This window comes from Pistacia vera, unplaced genomic scaffold, assembly GCF_008641045.1.
Source record: "Pistacia vera cultivar Batoury unplaced genomic scaffold, PisVer_v2 Contig217, whole genome shotgun sequence".
In the NCBI taxonomy this organism is placed as follows: Eukaryota; Viridiplantae; Streptophyta; class Magnoliopsida; order Sapindales; family Anacardiaceae; genus Pistacia; species Pistacia vera.
Window position 1 is genome coordinate 1762110 of NW_022196021.1, and position 15920 is coordinate 1778029.

Sequence of the window (15920 nt, forward strand, 5' to 3'; positions counted from 1 at the left end):
AATTACCAAAGCAAATGACAAACAATCAACAAAGCTTCCTCTATAATACAAACCCAAAATGCTGAAAGTGAGGAGAATCTAATACAATAAACTAATTATATAGACACAAACAAATAAAGAAGACAAGAAAACGAAACTTACTCTTTTGTGAATTAGCGATTGCAAATAGCAACTCTCTTGGAACTATCAAAAACCAAAATGCCTAATTTGGTTGACGACCCAAACGAGTTGTGTGCAGCAAATTAAAACCATTCACTCACTTCATGTGCAGCAGCAAAAGATTTGTGTGCTAGAGAGAAGTCAACAGCAGCGAGAGATTTGTGTGCAGCAAAGGGAGTGGAAAAAGGTTTTTTTGGGATAAAAGTTTTAAACCAGCCAAAACACCCTGATTTGGGGTGTTTTATAAACTCTTCAAAAATACACTACACTAGTTGTGGGGGGTTTTTAAACCAGTCAAAACTAGACTATTAAAAATCTGGCAAATGGGGGTTTTTAAAACACCTCAAAACCAGTGAAAAAAAAACTTTCAAGCAGACCCTTAATTTTTTTTATAAATTTAATGTAATTTTAAGTTTTTTAGCATTTGTTTTTGAAAAGTTTAGGATTTTTCTTTTAATTTTTTTAAGAACTTATTTCAAGAGCAATGCAGTCATTTAATAGACAAAAGTTAGGAGAAACTAACGGCAAGGAGGTCTTTGGAACATTCGGATAATACAGGGACCAGATGTGGGGTACTCAATGGAATTTGTCCTAAATAACTAGGTTTTGAATGGGCGGCTATATCTAGCCCCAGCCCAATTGACACTATACTTAAACCCTAACCCTAGCTGTGCGTTGTTCTGGTCTGGAGCGGCGCAGTTTAAGCAACCAGTTGCAGAAGCAAAGAGAAGACATTTTCAGATCGTCAGGTAAAAAATAAACCCTTGTAATTGATTGTTTCTTCAGTCTTTTCGTTTTGACAAAAATTTTCAAGTTTTAATTTTGTAGTTTTGTTATATTTTTTTTATAGTGAAGTTAAAAAGATGTCGCTTGGAGAGGTTGCTTGCAGTTACGCTTGTATGATCCTTCATGATGATGGTATCGCCATCACTGTATCCTAATATGCGCTTTCTTATTTGCTTTTAATATATAATTTCTTTACTTGCTGAGAAAATAGAATGAAAAATTAATGTTGAATCAGCCTGTTAATTTAGTTTCATCTTCTTATCTTAGAGTTTTTATGCAATTTAATTAAGATAAATGGTAGCTTTTGGGATGGGATATAGGTTTCGGGTGTTGGGATTTTCCTTGACGGTTTTAATAGGCGGACAAGATTGCTCAATTGGTGAAAGCATCCAATTTAAGCGTTGAATCCTACTGGCCTAGCTTGTTTGCTAAGCTCGCAGAGAAGCGAAACATTGATGACCTTATTATGAATGTCGGCGCTGGTGGTGGTGCCGCCGCTCCAGCTGCTGTTTCTGCCCCTGCTGGAGGTGCTGGTGGGGCTGCTGCTGCCCCTCCACCGGAGGAGAAGAAGGTAACTTGAAACACCTTTAATAATTTTAGTTGGGGCAATTTTTTTACCTGAATTTTTAATGTAGGTCTATATGTGGGTTTGTGATATCTTATATGGCTGTGAAATATTGCAGGAAGAACCCAAGGAGGAGAGTGACGATGATATGGGATTTAGCTTGTTTGATTAGAGGACATCCTAAGAATAGTTGAATTTCGATTGATTAGTGTTTGACATTTATTGATTTGGAATTGCTGAGTAGTTATTTTGGATTTGGAATATATATACAAGTTTTCTGTATGTATATTCAAATTGTTGTCTTTTTTATTTCAGATATATAATACTAGTTTTGTTTTCTTTCTTGTCAATTCTCTTTTTAGAACATAGACATCATATTTGATTGGATATGAATCCTGAAGCTACTGCATTATGGCGTAGGTTCTTTGTTTGATGGTATTAGAACTAGGGGTAGTTAACACTCACTCCCCGAAAAGGTTTCTTAAAATGTAGTAATATTAGCAACTCAGTGCAAGTGAAACACAAATATTTTTTTTTAATATGAACTTATGGTTGTATTTGTGGCATTCAGTGAAAACAATATTGTTTGTCTAATGTCAAAACGCAGAAACTTTGCAATTTGGCATTCCTCTTATTGAGTTATAAACTTTTTGTAAGCATTTAAGCATTCCTTGCATCTGAAAATCAGGACGGTATTAAGATGGTGAGTTGAATTGAGTTAGTTTTAGACTGTATATATCACTATTGCATTCCGGAGGAGCATCTGGTGGTTGCTGTTCTGGAATAGGGATCTTGGAGTATCCACAATTTCACTGTATGCTTCATTCAATATTTGATAGACTAGGGAATTTAGTCTGAACTATGGTTATCAAATCGTGTATCGTATCGTGTATCGAAAACCTAATTTTTTGAATCGTGTATCGCGTATCGTATCGTAAGATACGTTTTTTTCAAAAAAATTAATAAAATAATCAAAAATTTTTAAAAATTAATACAATCTCCAAGATTAATTAAAGAATTTTGTAGTATTATTGATTTTAAATTACGGTATTATATAATCAAAATTAATCACAAAATTTTAAAGTCAATATCAATATCTATTTCTCCACTTCTATTATTATTATCATGTAAAATGGGTAATACATATTCCTTTTCACTTCTTTCATGAAAAATAGGTAAATTTGGACAGGTTTTAGTGAATCGGGTTGGGTGACCTGGGTTCGACCCGAAATTTTTTTTGGACTTTTGGTCCAAATTAATAAAGTCGTATCGATTTATATCGATATTTTCAAGGATACGAACGGATACGTATCGTATTGTAGGATACATATCAACGTATTAAATGGTTTAGGATATACTCTTTGATACGTATTGTTGGCGACCTGTATCGAATCGTATCGTATGATACGTATCGGATATCATAGGATACTAACAACCATGGTCTGAATTAACAAAGAAGCTACAAAATGCATGACGATTCCAATAGGAAAAGTGAGCAACTTGATGAAAATTGTTATGGAGCGATGTGGTTAATTTGCATTTCCCTTTATCCAACGTCAGAACCAAGACATATAACTTCTAGTCTGAAACAAAAGATCTGCTACATACCATCACTTTCTCTTTTGAAAATTATAGCCAACCCAAACTATTGGTTGACTCTCGCCTGAAGTGAATGCCTTAAAACTTTTAACTAGTGTTTTAAAACCTGGCTTGGCTGGTTCAACCAAGACTTGGGGCTTCATTGGGTCAATTTACAAATTTTTCTATTTATTGAAAACCCTAGAATTAGGACATCAATCCGTGAACGATTGAAGATTGGAATATTATGGCTTTTGAAGAGGAATGACCAATGAGTGTAATGGTGGCGACAACGGTGATCTTCGGTGAGTGAATCAATCGGAAATCACAAAACTATGCCGTCAGAAAAAGCTTATTGTTGTCAAAGATTGGGGAGGCAAATGGGGAAAGGGTGAGATGGATTTTGGTCAGGAGGCTGAGGGAAGTATTTTCGTAGTGATAGGGAGTGTTGTTGTCACTGGAAACAAACCCTATTTGTCGACTTCGACGGTGATGTTTGGGGTGTTTTCGTAAAATTTCAAACCTATAAGAATTTATAGTAATTTTTAGGGATATATTTGTTAGATTTCAAATTTTTGGATACAAATTTGACCTGCTGGTCAAATCGGTTAAACCAGTCAACCTAGGACTCGGCTACTCTGATGGATTTCACCATAGGTTAGGTTTTAAAGCATTGCTTTCAACTACAGTTTTTAACCAAAACAAGGAAGACGAATGCATCCCTTAACCAATATAGCAATATCTGCTATGTTTGTTTCTCTATTTCTATCCTATCATATTCAAAATACATGTTTGTTTCACTATTCTCAAAATCCAATTATATTCCATTTAACTCCAAATATTTAGATTTTTTTAACCTCTTAGGTTTGTTAATTTAACTAAACACCCCCAACCAGTCGGTCGTGCGCCATTCCAGTGATTTTCGACCACCCTCCGACGATGGTTACCGACTGTCGGAATTTAATGGGTGGATGAGAGTGTTTTTATTAATTTTAAAATTTTTATTATCATGGGTGTTTAACTAAATTAATAAATGTAAGAAATTAAAAAATAATCTTATCAAACACATTTTTAAATTCAAATCTTATCCTCATAATAATAATTCAACTCAGTTTTTTTCTAAAAACTACTCAAAATAATAAAGCAAACATTCCTGATATCATTATCTACAATATTTTTTAGCAGAATTTCATCTACGGAAATAGAACCTTCAATAATTAAATAATTGTAACTTTTTTCCAAATTTAAGAAACTTGAGCTTGTTCTTGATCTCAATTCTGTGCGTTATATATTGAAGGCTTAAAACGATAAGGTTTCTTTTATGGTTTATATATTGAAAGGAAGTCGATGATCCGCAACTTTTCTCATTTGGGATACGGGATTGGACAGAATATAACTTCATTCAATGTTGCATTCTAATGTCAGACCGTTATATGATTTGTATTTCCATGTTTATTGGAAAAAAAATGTTGTTATTATTTAATTTCTTCACTTAAATTGATTTTAATTGGTTTAATAGTGAAATTAAAAACAATTCTCTACAACAAATGCTCATCAAACCAATAAAGTTTCAAGAGTTAATGATATTAATCCTTGAGGATTTCAAAATAATAAAAATTCTCATGCCGTTAAGTTTTAAGTATAAAAATAAATGGTCGGAGAACAATTTGATAATATTTATCAACTTAATGTAAATTTTAAGAATAAAATCAATCAGGGTACAAACTTTTTTTTGCAATAGGAAGACAGAAGTTACAAGTTTTTTCAATTAAGATACAATTATAGTTAGTTAGGGTTAGATTGAACTTTATACAAGGGTAAATATGTAATTGAATAAATTTAAATTATTCTTTTCACAAAATAAATAATAAAAAGTTAAAATGATCAAAAGTTAAAAATTAAAAGGAACTAAAAATATATATATTAAATTACTTTTTTATAAAATAAAATTAAAAACTACGAAATTTAAAAATAAAAAACAATAAAAAATAAAAAACTAAACTAAAAAAAAGCTCTTATTATTTTTCTTTAATTTTTTAATTTTTATTTCCATTAAAAAATTATTTTTTTAACATTATTTAAATTTAGATTTTAAGAACTAAATTGACTTCAAATATATAAAAAAGAAAAAAAATCTAGGACATTTAAGATATTTTGTCATTTTTCGATAAAGTTAACCATAAATAATAGGGGTGAGCGGTTCCGGGTATCTTGCACTTTCCGAGGGAACCGGAACCGAAACCGCACAGTGTAGATTCCCAAAAAAAAGAACCAGAACCGCACAGTGCAGGTTCTTCAATTCAAGGAACTGGAACCTAAAATGCAGGTTTCAGTCCTTTCCCCGGTACCCTATAAAAAATCAATTACCCCCCTATTAGTTTAAAAAATGACAAAAATACTTTAAAAGTTTACAAATACACCCCTAATAAATTTTGATTATTCATTCATTTGTGTCCAATGTAACTCATAATCTGTAATCTCTAGGCAACACTTGAATTCAATCAATTCAACATAATTCACATAAAATTCATCAATCAAAACCAAAACACAAACAACTATTCATCACAATTCACATCAAATAACTTCACCAAAATCATTCAAACATTACATTATAATTATTAAATTATAATGTAATGTTATAATTAATTAAGTGATCATACTATAATGTAATGTTATAAATACGTATAATTATTTAAGTAGTTATTTAACAATAATGTAATGTTATAATCAATTAAATTTATAATAATTTAATTAATTACTTATGCTTAATGTTTATAATATAATGTCATAATTAATTAAGTAATCATTTAATTTTGTAATGTTATAATTAATTAAGTGATCATACTATAATGTAAATTGTAATGTTATAATTAATTAAGTAATATACCATTTAATTATAATGTAATATTATAATTAATTAAATTGTTAATCATTTAATTAAGTATTGTAATATTGTTTATAATAGAATGTTATAATTAATTAAGTAATCATACTATAAATTTATAATGTAATGTTATAATTAATAAAATTCTAATCATTTAATTAAGTATTGTGTAAATTAGTAAATTACTAATGTTTATAATATAATGTCATAATCAATTAAGTAATCATTTAATATTTTAATTATGTAATGTTATATTAATTATATGATCATACTATAATAGTATAATGTAATGTTATTATGTTATAATGAATTAAGTAATCATACTATAAATCTATAATTTAATATTATAATTAATTAAATTTCAAATCATTTGATTAATATACTAATGTTTATAATGGAATGTTATAATTGATTAAGTAATCATATTACAAATATATAAAGTAATGTTATAATTAATTAAATTTTTAATCGTTTAATTAAGTAATGTAATAGTATAGTAAATTACTAATGTTTATAATGTAATGTTATAAATTCATAACTAATTATGTAATTATGTAATCATTTAACTATGTAATGCTATAATTAAGTAAGTGATCATAATATATAATGTAATATAATAATATTATAATTTAATTGAGTAATTATTTAACTATAATGTAATGCTTAATTAATGTTTATAAGGTAATGTTATAATTAATTAATTTTCTAATCATTTAATTAAATATTGTGCTAATGTTTATGTAGTAAATTAGTAATTACTAATGTTTATAATATAATATCATAACTCATAATCAATTAAGTAATTATTTAATTATGTAATGTTATAATTAATTATGTGATCATTGTAATGTTATAGTGAATTAAGTAATAAGATTATAGATCTTTAATGTAATATTATAATTAATTAAATTTTTAATCATTTAATTAAGTAATGTAATAAATAATAATATAGTAAATTACTAATGTTTATAATGTAATGTTATAAATTTATAACTAATTAAGTAATTATTTAACTATGTAATACTATAATTAATTAATTGATCGTAATATAATGTAATGTAATGATGTTATAATTTAATTAAGTAATTATTTAACTATAATGTAATATTTAATTAATTAAATTTCTAATAATTTAATTAAGTAATCATTTGTTTATAATGTAATGTTATAATTAATGTTTATAATATAATGTTATAATTAATTAAATAATCATCTAATTGTGTAATGTTATAATTAATTATGTAATCAACTAATCATATTATAATAAAATATTGAAATGTTACAGTGAATTAAGTAATCATACTATAATTCTTTAATATGATATTATAATTTATTTATTTATAATAGAATATTATAATTAATTAAGTAATCATTTAATTATAATGTAATGTTACAATTAATTACGTAATCGTACTATAAATTTATAATGTAATGTTGTAATTAATTAAATTTCTAATAATTTAATTAAGTATTATACTAAATTGATAATGTTTATATAGTAAATTAGTAATTACTAATATTTATAATATAATATCATAATCAATTAAGTAACTGTTTAATTATGTAATGTACTAATGTAGTAATGTTATAATTAATTATGTAATTATACTATAATGTAATGTTATAGTGAATTAAGTAATCATACTATAAATCTTTAATGTAATATTATAATTAATTAAATTTTTAATCATTTAATTAAGTTTGTACTAATGTTTATAATGAAATATTATAATTGATTAAGTAATTATACTATAAATCTATAATGTAATGTTATAATTAAATAAATTTCTAATTATTTAATTAAGTAATATACTGAATATTATAACTTATAAGTCAATTAATTAAGTAGTAATCAATTAATGTAATGCTATAATTAATTATACTATAAATCAATTAATGTAATGCTATAATTAATTATACTATAAATCAATTAAGTAATGTTATAAAATTATAATTAATTAAGTAATCATTTAGCTATAATGTAATGTTATAGACTTATAATTGATTAAGTATGATATTTAACTAATAATTAAATTTATTAATGTTTATCAATCAATCATATATAATTAATTAATTGCTAATTTATTATAGATATACTTGGAACTTGATAATTGAAGTAAATAATTAAATTTATTATTATTCAATCAAATATACTATTTTATTAAAAAATAGTTCTTTTAATAACATTAAAAATTTAAAACACTTTTAATTGGATCATAATTCCAATTATTTACTTAATTAATGAAAACTTTAATATTAATATATTAAAGTTTTTAATATGGCGTAATTTATATGTAATAAGTATAATTGTATTAGTATATTTATTTAATTAGGTTATTTTATAAATTTAAGTTTTTTTATTTAAAATTTTTTTATATGTAAAATAATAGAAACCCTCCATTATTCACATTTCACAAATATTTCATTGCAGTCCAGGTTCAAAAACAGGTTCCAAACAGGGTACCCTTTTTAGGTTCTCTTTGCAGGTTTCGGTTCCAGTTCCTCCACACATAAGAACTGAAACCGAAACCGCACAGTGTCGGTTCCAAAAAATTGAAATCAGAACCTACCCTCACAATGCCGGTTCCAAATAGGTTCTGATTCTACCCCTAGGTTCCGGTTCTACCCGCTACCCATGCTCACCCATTAAATAACAGTTAGATTTCCCTTGATTGAACACTTTGTAACTTTTGTCCTCTCATTGAAAAATTCTCAAAACTTTGTACCTTAATTGATAATATCCCTATATTTTAAAAATAGATTTCTCCTTTGTTTGTTTAACTTTTTAAACTTTATTCTATTCTACTATCATGTCCTAAAAAGTGAAAAACGTATTTGTTTTAATATTGACTATTCAATTCCAAATCCAATTATATTTTATTTAACTCAAAACATTTAACAATTACATTTTTCAATAAAAAATTATAAATAAACAAAAACACCCCCACCCACCCACCCAAGCAACAGTTGCTCACCAGCAACCACTGCCAACCGTCGACACTGGAACAATGCACGATCGATAGGATCTGGTTGATCGTATGCCAATCTGTCCGTTTCCAATCAGATCTACCATGGATCTGACCATTGATGACAACCAAACGACAACCATATTTCTAGCAATCATCAACGGTCAAATCGACACATGACTGACCAGATTCAACCGATTTTGCACCATTCCAATGCCTTCCAACCACTTTCCGACTGTGGTGGCTGACAATACGAGTTGAATGTTTATTCCCATACGGAATTTAACAGCAGAACTCCATAATTGCACATTTGGGTCTAAAATATGTTCAACACGAAATGTCCATTGTAATCTGTTGTATCCTGATTCATATTTCTTCTCAAATGAATGCGAGCATTTTGCCAATACAGTTGAAGTTAATAAAGACACGAGTCAATACAAGCCCATTATACTAAAATAGATGGATGTTTATAAATTTTATAAAAGGTTAGGCTTAATTTTAGTTGAGGAGCATGCACGTGCTGGAAATGTAAAATTAGAAATTTAATCACTACAAAGTGGTAAAGCCCACATTCTAATTCCTCACTTCCCTCAAGATGAATGCCGTAAATAACCAAATCATACTATAGCCTCCAAGAGAAAAAGAAATCTATCCTACAGAGAAAGTCGATATATTTTTATCAAAAGATAAACCCCCCAAAACATAAGAGTTTCTCAACCATGGAACGACTTCCACTTGACAAAACAGTAGCATAGAATTGACTTCCCCTGCCATTATCAAAGGACAGATGGAACAATGGAAGAAGTAATTCTAACTCAAGCATTTCTGAATTGTACATTCATAATCCTTGCATCCAGGCTACTAACTATTTAGAGTTGAAAGGCAGAAAATTAGATCAAACTCAATGGTAAATTTTGAGAACTTAACTGTATAAAAATGTTTCAAAGAAAACCTGTGAGATCCATCTGCTTTCTTGAGAGATAAAAATCAAGGCATAAGACCTTATTACTACTAGACAACAACCCGGTTGGTGAAAAAGATGAGTAACCGGAGATCATGATTCATGGGTGAAAAAACCAGGTTTTAATGAGTTTGCACACAATTACTACTAGCAGCAGGACATTTATCACAATCAATATAATTCTTTTTCATTAACAGGAAAAAAAAATGACACCAACCAATAGCAGTTATGTGCAAGTATTACGACCGACAACTATCTGTACAGGTACCTAGGTAATTTATAGAACAACAAAGCAACTGATGGTTTTGCAACTAATTGCAGAATAGTTAATTTGATTTAGCAGAAAACTTAGGGGGTTGGTTTGGGCAGAAAATAGATATTTAAAAAATAGAATTCACAATTCAGTTGTATCATGTATGAAGCACAGAGCCTTTCCATGCAGTTATAAAAAAATATTGATTGTCCACACACAGCAGCTAGTACTTGATAATGGTAAAATCATGATTGTCCAAACATAGCTAGCACTTGGTAATGGTAACTTGGAAAAAGATGAAATTACACACAGACACATTAATAACAACAATGATACTTAACCTACATGGCTGACAAACAAGAAAGTGGTAGCCATCCCTCCCCCAAGAAAATAAAGGAAGAGGACCAGACACTAGAGAGCAGGTGCATGTATGCACCTATATATAATTGTGGAAATTTAAAGCCATGTATCACACATTACATTAAAATGTTTTATCAAAAAAAAGTGTGAACCTTCTCAAGAAACAAGTCCTAGAAGCTAGGGGAGAGTGTGAACCATTTCAAGAAACAAGTCCAAGAAGCTAGTGGGGAGTGAAGTAAACTATTTTTGAAAATTGCAATTAATGTCGAAAAGCTTAACAGAATTACACAGGAAAAAACAGCCCACTATCTATGATGCAGAGTTGAACTAGCCCCCAGTTTAGCACGTTGAACACACTGGGAAGGTCATAGTATAGCTGGATATCAAAAAGAGAGAAAATAAGTCATGCTGAGTCACAGTGACTAAAGGGAATTACGTCAGTTTCTAGATAAATTTTTTCTCAACTAGATCTTTTCTCTTTTCCTTTGGGGGACGGGGGCTTGGAAGTCTAAATTTTAATTCTTCAACACATTGTCCTGGAAACCCTTTTTTTCTCACCACTGAGCACCCACATCCCTCAAGGAATAAAAAGTCTGAAATTAAATATACAGTTAACTTTCAGCATATGATAGAGCCAACCATTAAACAAGGTGTTTATGCAGAACTACCAATTCATAAAATTTGATTAAACGAAACGCTGTCTTCTTTTATTTCCACAAACTGCAACCGAGCATCAGCTAAACAAAATATATTGCTTATTCCAGTGGCTCACTGTCAGTCCTTAAACAGCTGCTTTGGAAAATCTAAACCAAAATCAAAATAGTACCAAAAAAATTTGAAAACCGAAGAAAGTCTAAATATGATAGTCTCTGCAATTTCAATACTAATGTTTATAACATCAAAAAACCTTAAAAATCAATGCACTTTGATTCACTGAAATTAGCACAATTCGATAATTATAGGAGAGAACACATTCAATCAAAAACAAGAAATTTCTAAAAAACATGCAATTCCGCATGCTAACACTGTAACAGTAAATCTAGAGGCAGAAAAGTAATAAAGTTGTTGCTATTTAACCAGTTACCAAGGTTCATAAAAAGCCTTTATTCAACTAAACAAAACATCAGACTTATCAACAAAAATTAAAAGACATGAGATCGCAAATCCAAACACTCACTCAATCAATCACTCAGATTTCTCCATCTCGAGGCGTTCAAGGGCTTTCTGGTGCGCCCAGGTCTCGATGGTGAGATCGGGTTTGGCATTAAGACCAACGCCCAAAATCACGACCGTCAAAAAGCTGGTTATGTAGCAGGGAAGCTCCCAGTCTTCCCATTTACGAGACTGACCCGGTGGTGGTGGAGTCCGGTTGAATAGGTAGCCGTTGGGCTTCTCTTGGTGCCCCGGGCTTGTCCATCGGCTCGGACCGGCGTGGCTTGAGCCAAAGCGAGTGAAGAGGCGGTGCCGGAGCATGCTGTTCAAGGCCATGGGAAGAGAATGAAGGGAATGGTAGTCGAGGGATTTGGTTTTGACGAAGGAGAAGAACGGCGTCGTTTTTGTCACTTAATAATACACTGTAATCCTTTATGTATAGACAAAAATACCCTGAAACTCCTTACAAAAATAGTAAATGAAGCTCGATAATGAGCCGTTTGGTTCACAATTGGGTGTTTTTGGGAAAAGTTTTTTGAAAAAAGTAAAAAAAAAGTTGAATTGGGCGGGTATTACGATGTAGGATTTATAAATTATAAAATACCCCCTATATTTGTTTCTTTACAAAACACCCCCTATAATAAAATCTTAAAAGTTAACAAAAACACCCCCAACCCAATGTCAAATACGGACAGCCGGCCACTACCGCCGGAGGGTGGCCGGAGTTGCTGTAACAAAAACATTAAAAATATTTAGGGGTATTTAATTGAATTAACAAATTTAGGGGGTTTAAAAAATGTTGAATAAAGTTGAATAATATTGTGAGTTTTTGGGTATTTTACTGTTTAACTTTTTTGGGAATACTAAAAGTAGTATTCCCAATTGGCAACCAAACGGAGCCGCTTCTTTAAAATTATCAAAGAAGTAAAAATAAGATAATGGAGCTAATCCTAGTTTATTTTGTAAGATTTCAGTGTTTAGTTTGCAAGTAATAAAATATTATGAGAATCTTCTATTGTAAATAGTATTTATTGTTGGAAATGTGGAGGGTAATCTGATACATTCTCTCACCCATGAGATTAAAACATTATCGAATAATATGATTTTATACTTATTTTGACCTTAATTAAATACCATTTTAGATATAATTACCCTAAAATGTCTACCAAATAATAATTACACAGCCCTTTACATTTGAGAAATTAGCTAAAACACCTAAGAGATAAAAAATTTAAAAGTTAACAAAATACCCCCAACCACCCAAGACCACCATCATCCGTTACTCACCACTACCGATTGCAAGCATCAGTCATTGTAACGGTGCATGACCAGCGGGATCTGGCCGATTTTGCACTGGTAAGGCTTGGAAACAGCCAGATCTAGCCGTTTCTATGGTCGTTTCACGGCCACATCTTTGGCTGTAAAATGACCATAGATTTGGCCGTGAAACGGTCATGGATTTGTGATCCATGGTCGAAAATGAGTTTGTCGACGCACGATTGACCATAGTCGTGCGCCATTCCATCGACTGTCAGCGGCGGCCGCTGGTGGTGGCTGGTTGCCGACAGTGTTTGGGGTGGGTGAGGTGATTTTGCTACAAATTAAAGTTCAAATGTAGGGAGTTAAAAGAAATGATTAAAAATAATAATATTATATTAATATTTAAAAAGGAAGACAATTTAGTAATCTATATAACATACCCACCCACTTATCCTTTTAATCAAAAATATTATTCACTTATTCGAAACAACCAAACATATTTTCTAAACATTCTCAATAATTTTCATGGTGATTTATCTTTCTATTAATATAACATCCCCTATAATAGAACATTATATGATCCAAACGCCCCCATACTGTATTAAGTTTTTACAGAGGACAATACTTGTAAATAGAAATAATTATTTAGAAAACAATTTTTTAAAGGTCATACTAATATTCTAATTTTGACTTCTTCTTAATTGACATAATTTTTATCCACTTTTTTCATTCTAGTAGTTAGAAAAAATCTCTCTAAAGCATGGCTAGTGTAAAAAAAATTTAATTTTTCCATTACAGTCTTATTTTTGTAGAGTTAAAATAGCTGTTATATACATTTATTATTATTTTTCAAATACCTTATATTTTATTCCTTTATTTTTTTTAATAAAAATATAATTAGTTAATTAATTTCTTAACTTAAATCATTTTTAATATTTAATTTCTAACAATAATTTGAAGAATATTAAAATAAAATTTCTAGTGCTCGAGTGAGCCACTAGCGCTAAAACTGTTGAGAGTGAAGGCATGAAAGTTCTATAAGGGTACAATTGGAAAATAAATAGATGAAAGATTTTATCTACTAAATCAATTAAAAAAATATACTTAATTTGTCAAAAAACAAAAAATGGATGTTTTAAGTAATTTTCCCTACACAAATGATATGTATTATAACCAAAAACATAAATGCAACAACTATAAAAAAAAAGATCAATTTTAATTTTTCTGTTTTATATGGTGTCTTTTAAGGTATACCTAATTGAACATGTCAAGACCACATAAATGCAATGTATTAATATAATTAAAAAATATATTATTTTTTCAAATAAATTAATTGATATAAGATTTTTTTTTTCTCAAAGACAGTTCATTACCCTATTATATATACCTCAAATGTGTTAATTTAAAAAGAAAAAAGAAAAAAAACCATTTTAAACCTATGAATAAAACCACATAATAGATGAATGAGATGACTCAATTGTCTTTGAACTTCAAGTTTGGGCAACAGTTGTAGATACTCGAACTACTCTGCCATTGGCACTAGATCGGAACTAAGAAGTTGGTGTTAGACCAGTTTTGAAAATGGTTTTTTTTACACCAATCAATGTAGAGCTACTAACCAATGTTCTAAAAACCAGATTGGACTCGTTGGACCAGGAATCGATAGCCTCTCCGGTTCGATTGAGGTTCTAGGGGGTATTTGCTATATTTTAAACATATAGGGGTTAGTTTGTAGTTTTCTAGGGATATTTTTTAATATTTCAAAACTTTAGGGACTAATAAAGTTTTTGGGCATTTTTCGAAATATATTAAATTTTAGGGGATTAATTATAATTTTTAGGGTTGTTTTTAATATACTAAAATTTAAAGGACCAATTTGCAAAATTTTAAATTTTTTTGGAAAGCTGACGTCGTTAGTCCAACCAGTCGGTTTAACTAGTCAGACTAATCAAACCGTGAATCAGGCCCTTGATCGGGTCAAGGCCAGGTTCGGTTTTCAGAACATTGTTACTAATAAAGAAAAAACAATGTACTTAGAAAAGTGGAAGTCATTAATTGCCCCACCACAATGAGCATGGTCGGATTTTTTGCTCAATTCCATGGAAAGTGCACTTGATTTTACTTTCATGAATTATTAATTTCCTGGATACACAAACTGAAGATTTAGGCTGATTTGATTTAATTTGATTTATGAATTTTACTGCCTCCGTTTCAAAATATCTGTCGTTTTAACAAACAAAAATATTTGTTGGATCAATTGATCTAGATAAAATATGGATTTATTTGACTTTTCATTAGGTGATCCATGTATAAAAATGCATATTTGTCCTTCTTGAGTAAAAAAGTGAAAAAATGATTTAATGGTGAAAGAGATAATTAAATGAAATTTGAATTTTAAATTTCATTTAATTAATTCAAATTTCATTTAATTCTCTCTCTCATCATTAAGTTTGAAAATCAAATTTCAATGTGATATTTTCGAAACATTGGATTTGTTACCGAGACAAATCTAATATTTTAATTTAATCATATGATAAGAATTATTATACACTTGACTCATGTCAACAATTATAAATTTAATTATAATCAAGACGTTTTTGATAAAAATTCAATTTCAAACAAAATCTATATTCCATTACCAGAAAAGGACTTGCTCTTCGGAAATGCATAGTCCGTGGTGATCACCCATGGTGTCTTTAATATTCTTTGTTTAAAGAGTCAAATTTTTCTTTAATCTAAGAAGGCGTTTGGTTGGGGGTTATATAGGATTGAGGTTATGTCATCTTATATTACTTTATTACCACCTTTGATTGTTAAGTACTATAAGTTTTTGGTAATCTTTCAATATCAATAGTAGTTACTGTTGGTAAGATTACTTGGTAATCTTGTTTTTGTTACAATTTTACCCCTTATTAATAAAATTTTAGGACAATAGTGCCCTTGTTTTAAAATCAATTTACATTAATCTACCATTACAATTTTACCCTTGTTTAATT

At 29.4% G+C, this 15920-nt stretch overlaps 2 protein-coding genes across 3 annotated transcripts; one reads left to right on the forward strand and one right to left on the reverse strand.

Moving 5' to 3' along the window:
- Positions 1–756: 756 nt before the first annotated feature.
- LOC116130103 (60S acidic ribosomal protein P1-like) lies at positions 757–1921 on the forward strand. Of its 2 annotated transcripts, none has more exons than XM_031415854.1 (4): positions 757–908; positions 1010–1091; positions 1304–1516; positions 1629–1921. In XM_031415854.1, the coding sequence occupies exons 2-4, from the start codon at positions 1023–1025 to the stop codon at positions 1680–1682; spliced, it is 336 nt and encodes a 111-aa protein (XP_031271714.1). In that variant the 5' UTR covers positions 757–908; positions 1010–1022; the 3' UTR covers positions 1683–1921. The 2 variants fall into 2 exon arrangements, with proteins under 2 accessions (XP_031271714.1, XP_031271715.1); XM_031415855.1 differs by having other exon boundaries at positions 794–908; positions 1015–1091.
- A 9569-nt stretch (positions 1922–11490) lies between these two features.
- On the reverse strand, positions 11491–12062 carry LOC116130124. Its single transcript, XM_031415887.1, has one exon. It carries the CDS (start codon positions 11998–12000, stop codon positions 11698–11700), a length of 303 nt encoding a protein of 100 aa, XP_031271747.1. The 5' UTR covers positions 12001–12062; the 3' UTR covers positions 11491–11697.
- Positions 12063–15920: the final 3858 nt, after the last annotated feature.

Excerpts from the sequence above, each read along its gene's own strand:
- LOC116130103 (XM_031415854.1), top strand. The coding sequence starts at position 1,023 with ATGTCGCTTGGAGAGGTTGCTTGCAGTTACGCTTGTATGATCCTTCAT. Across the intron at positions 1,092-1,303 it reads ATGATGGTATCGCCATCACT|GCGGACAAGATTGCTCAATT; the intron begins GTATCCTAATAT and ends CGGTTTTAATAG. Across the intron at positions 1,517-1,628 it reads CTCCACCGGAGGAGAAGAAG|GAAGAACCCAAGGAGGAGAG; the intron begins GTAACTTGAAAC and ends GAAATATTGCAG.
- LOC116130124 (XM_031415887.1), bottom strand. The coding sequence starts at position 12,000 with ATGGCCTTGAACAGCATGCTCCGGCACCGCCTCTTCACTCGCTTTGGC.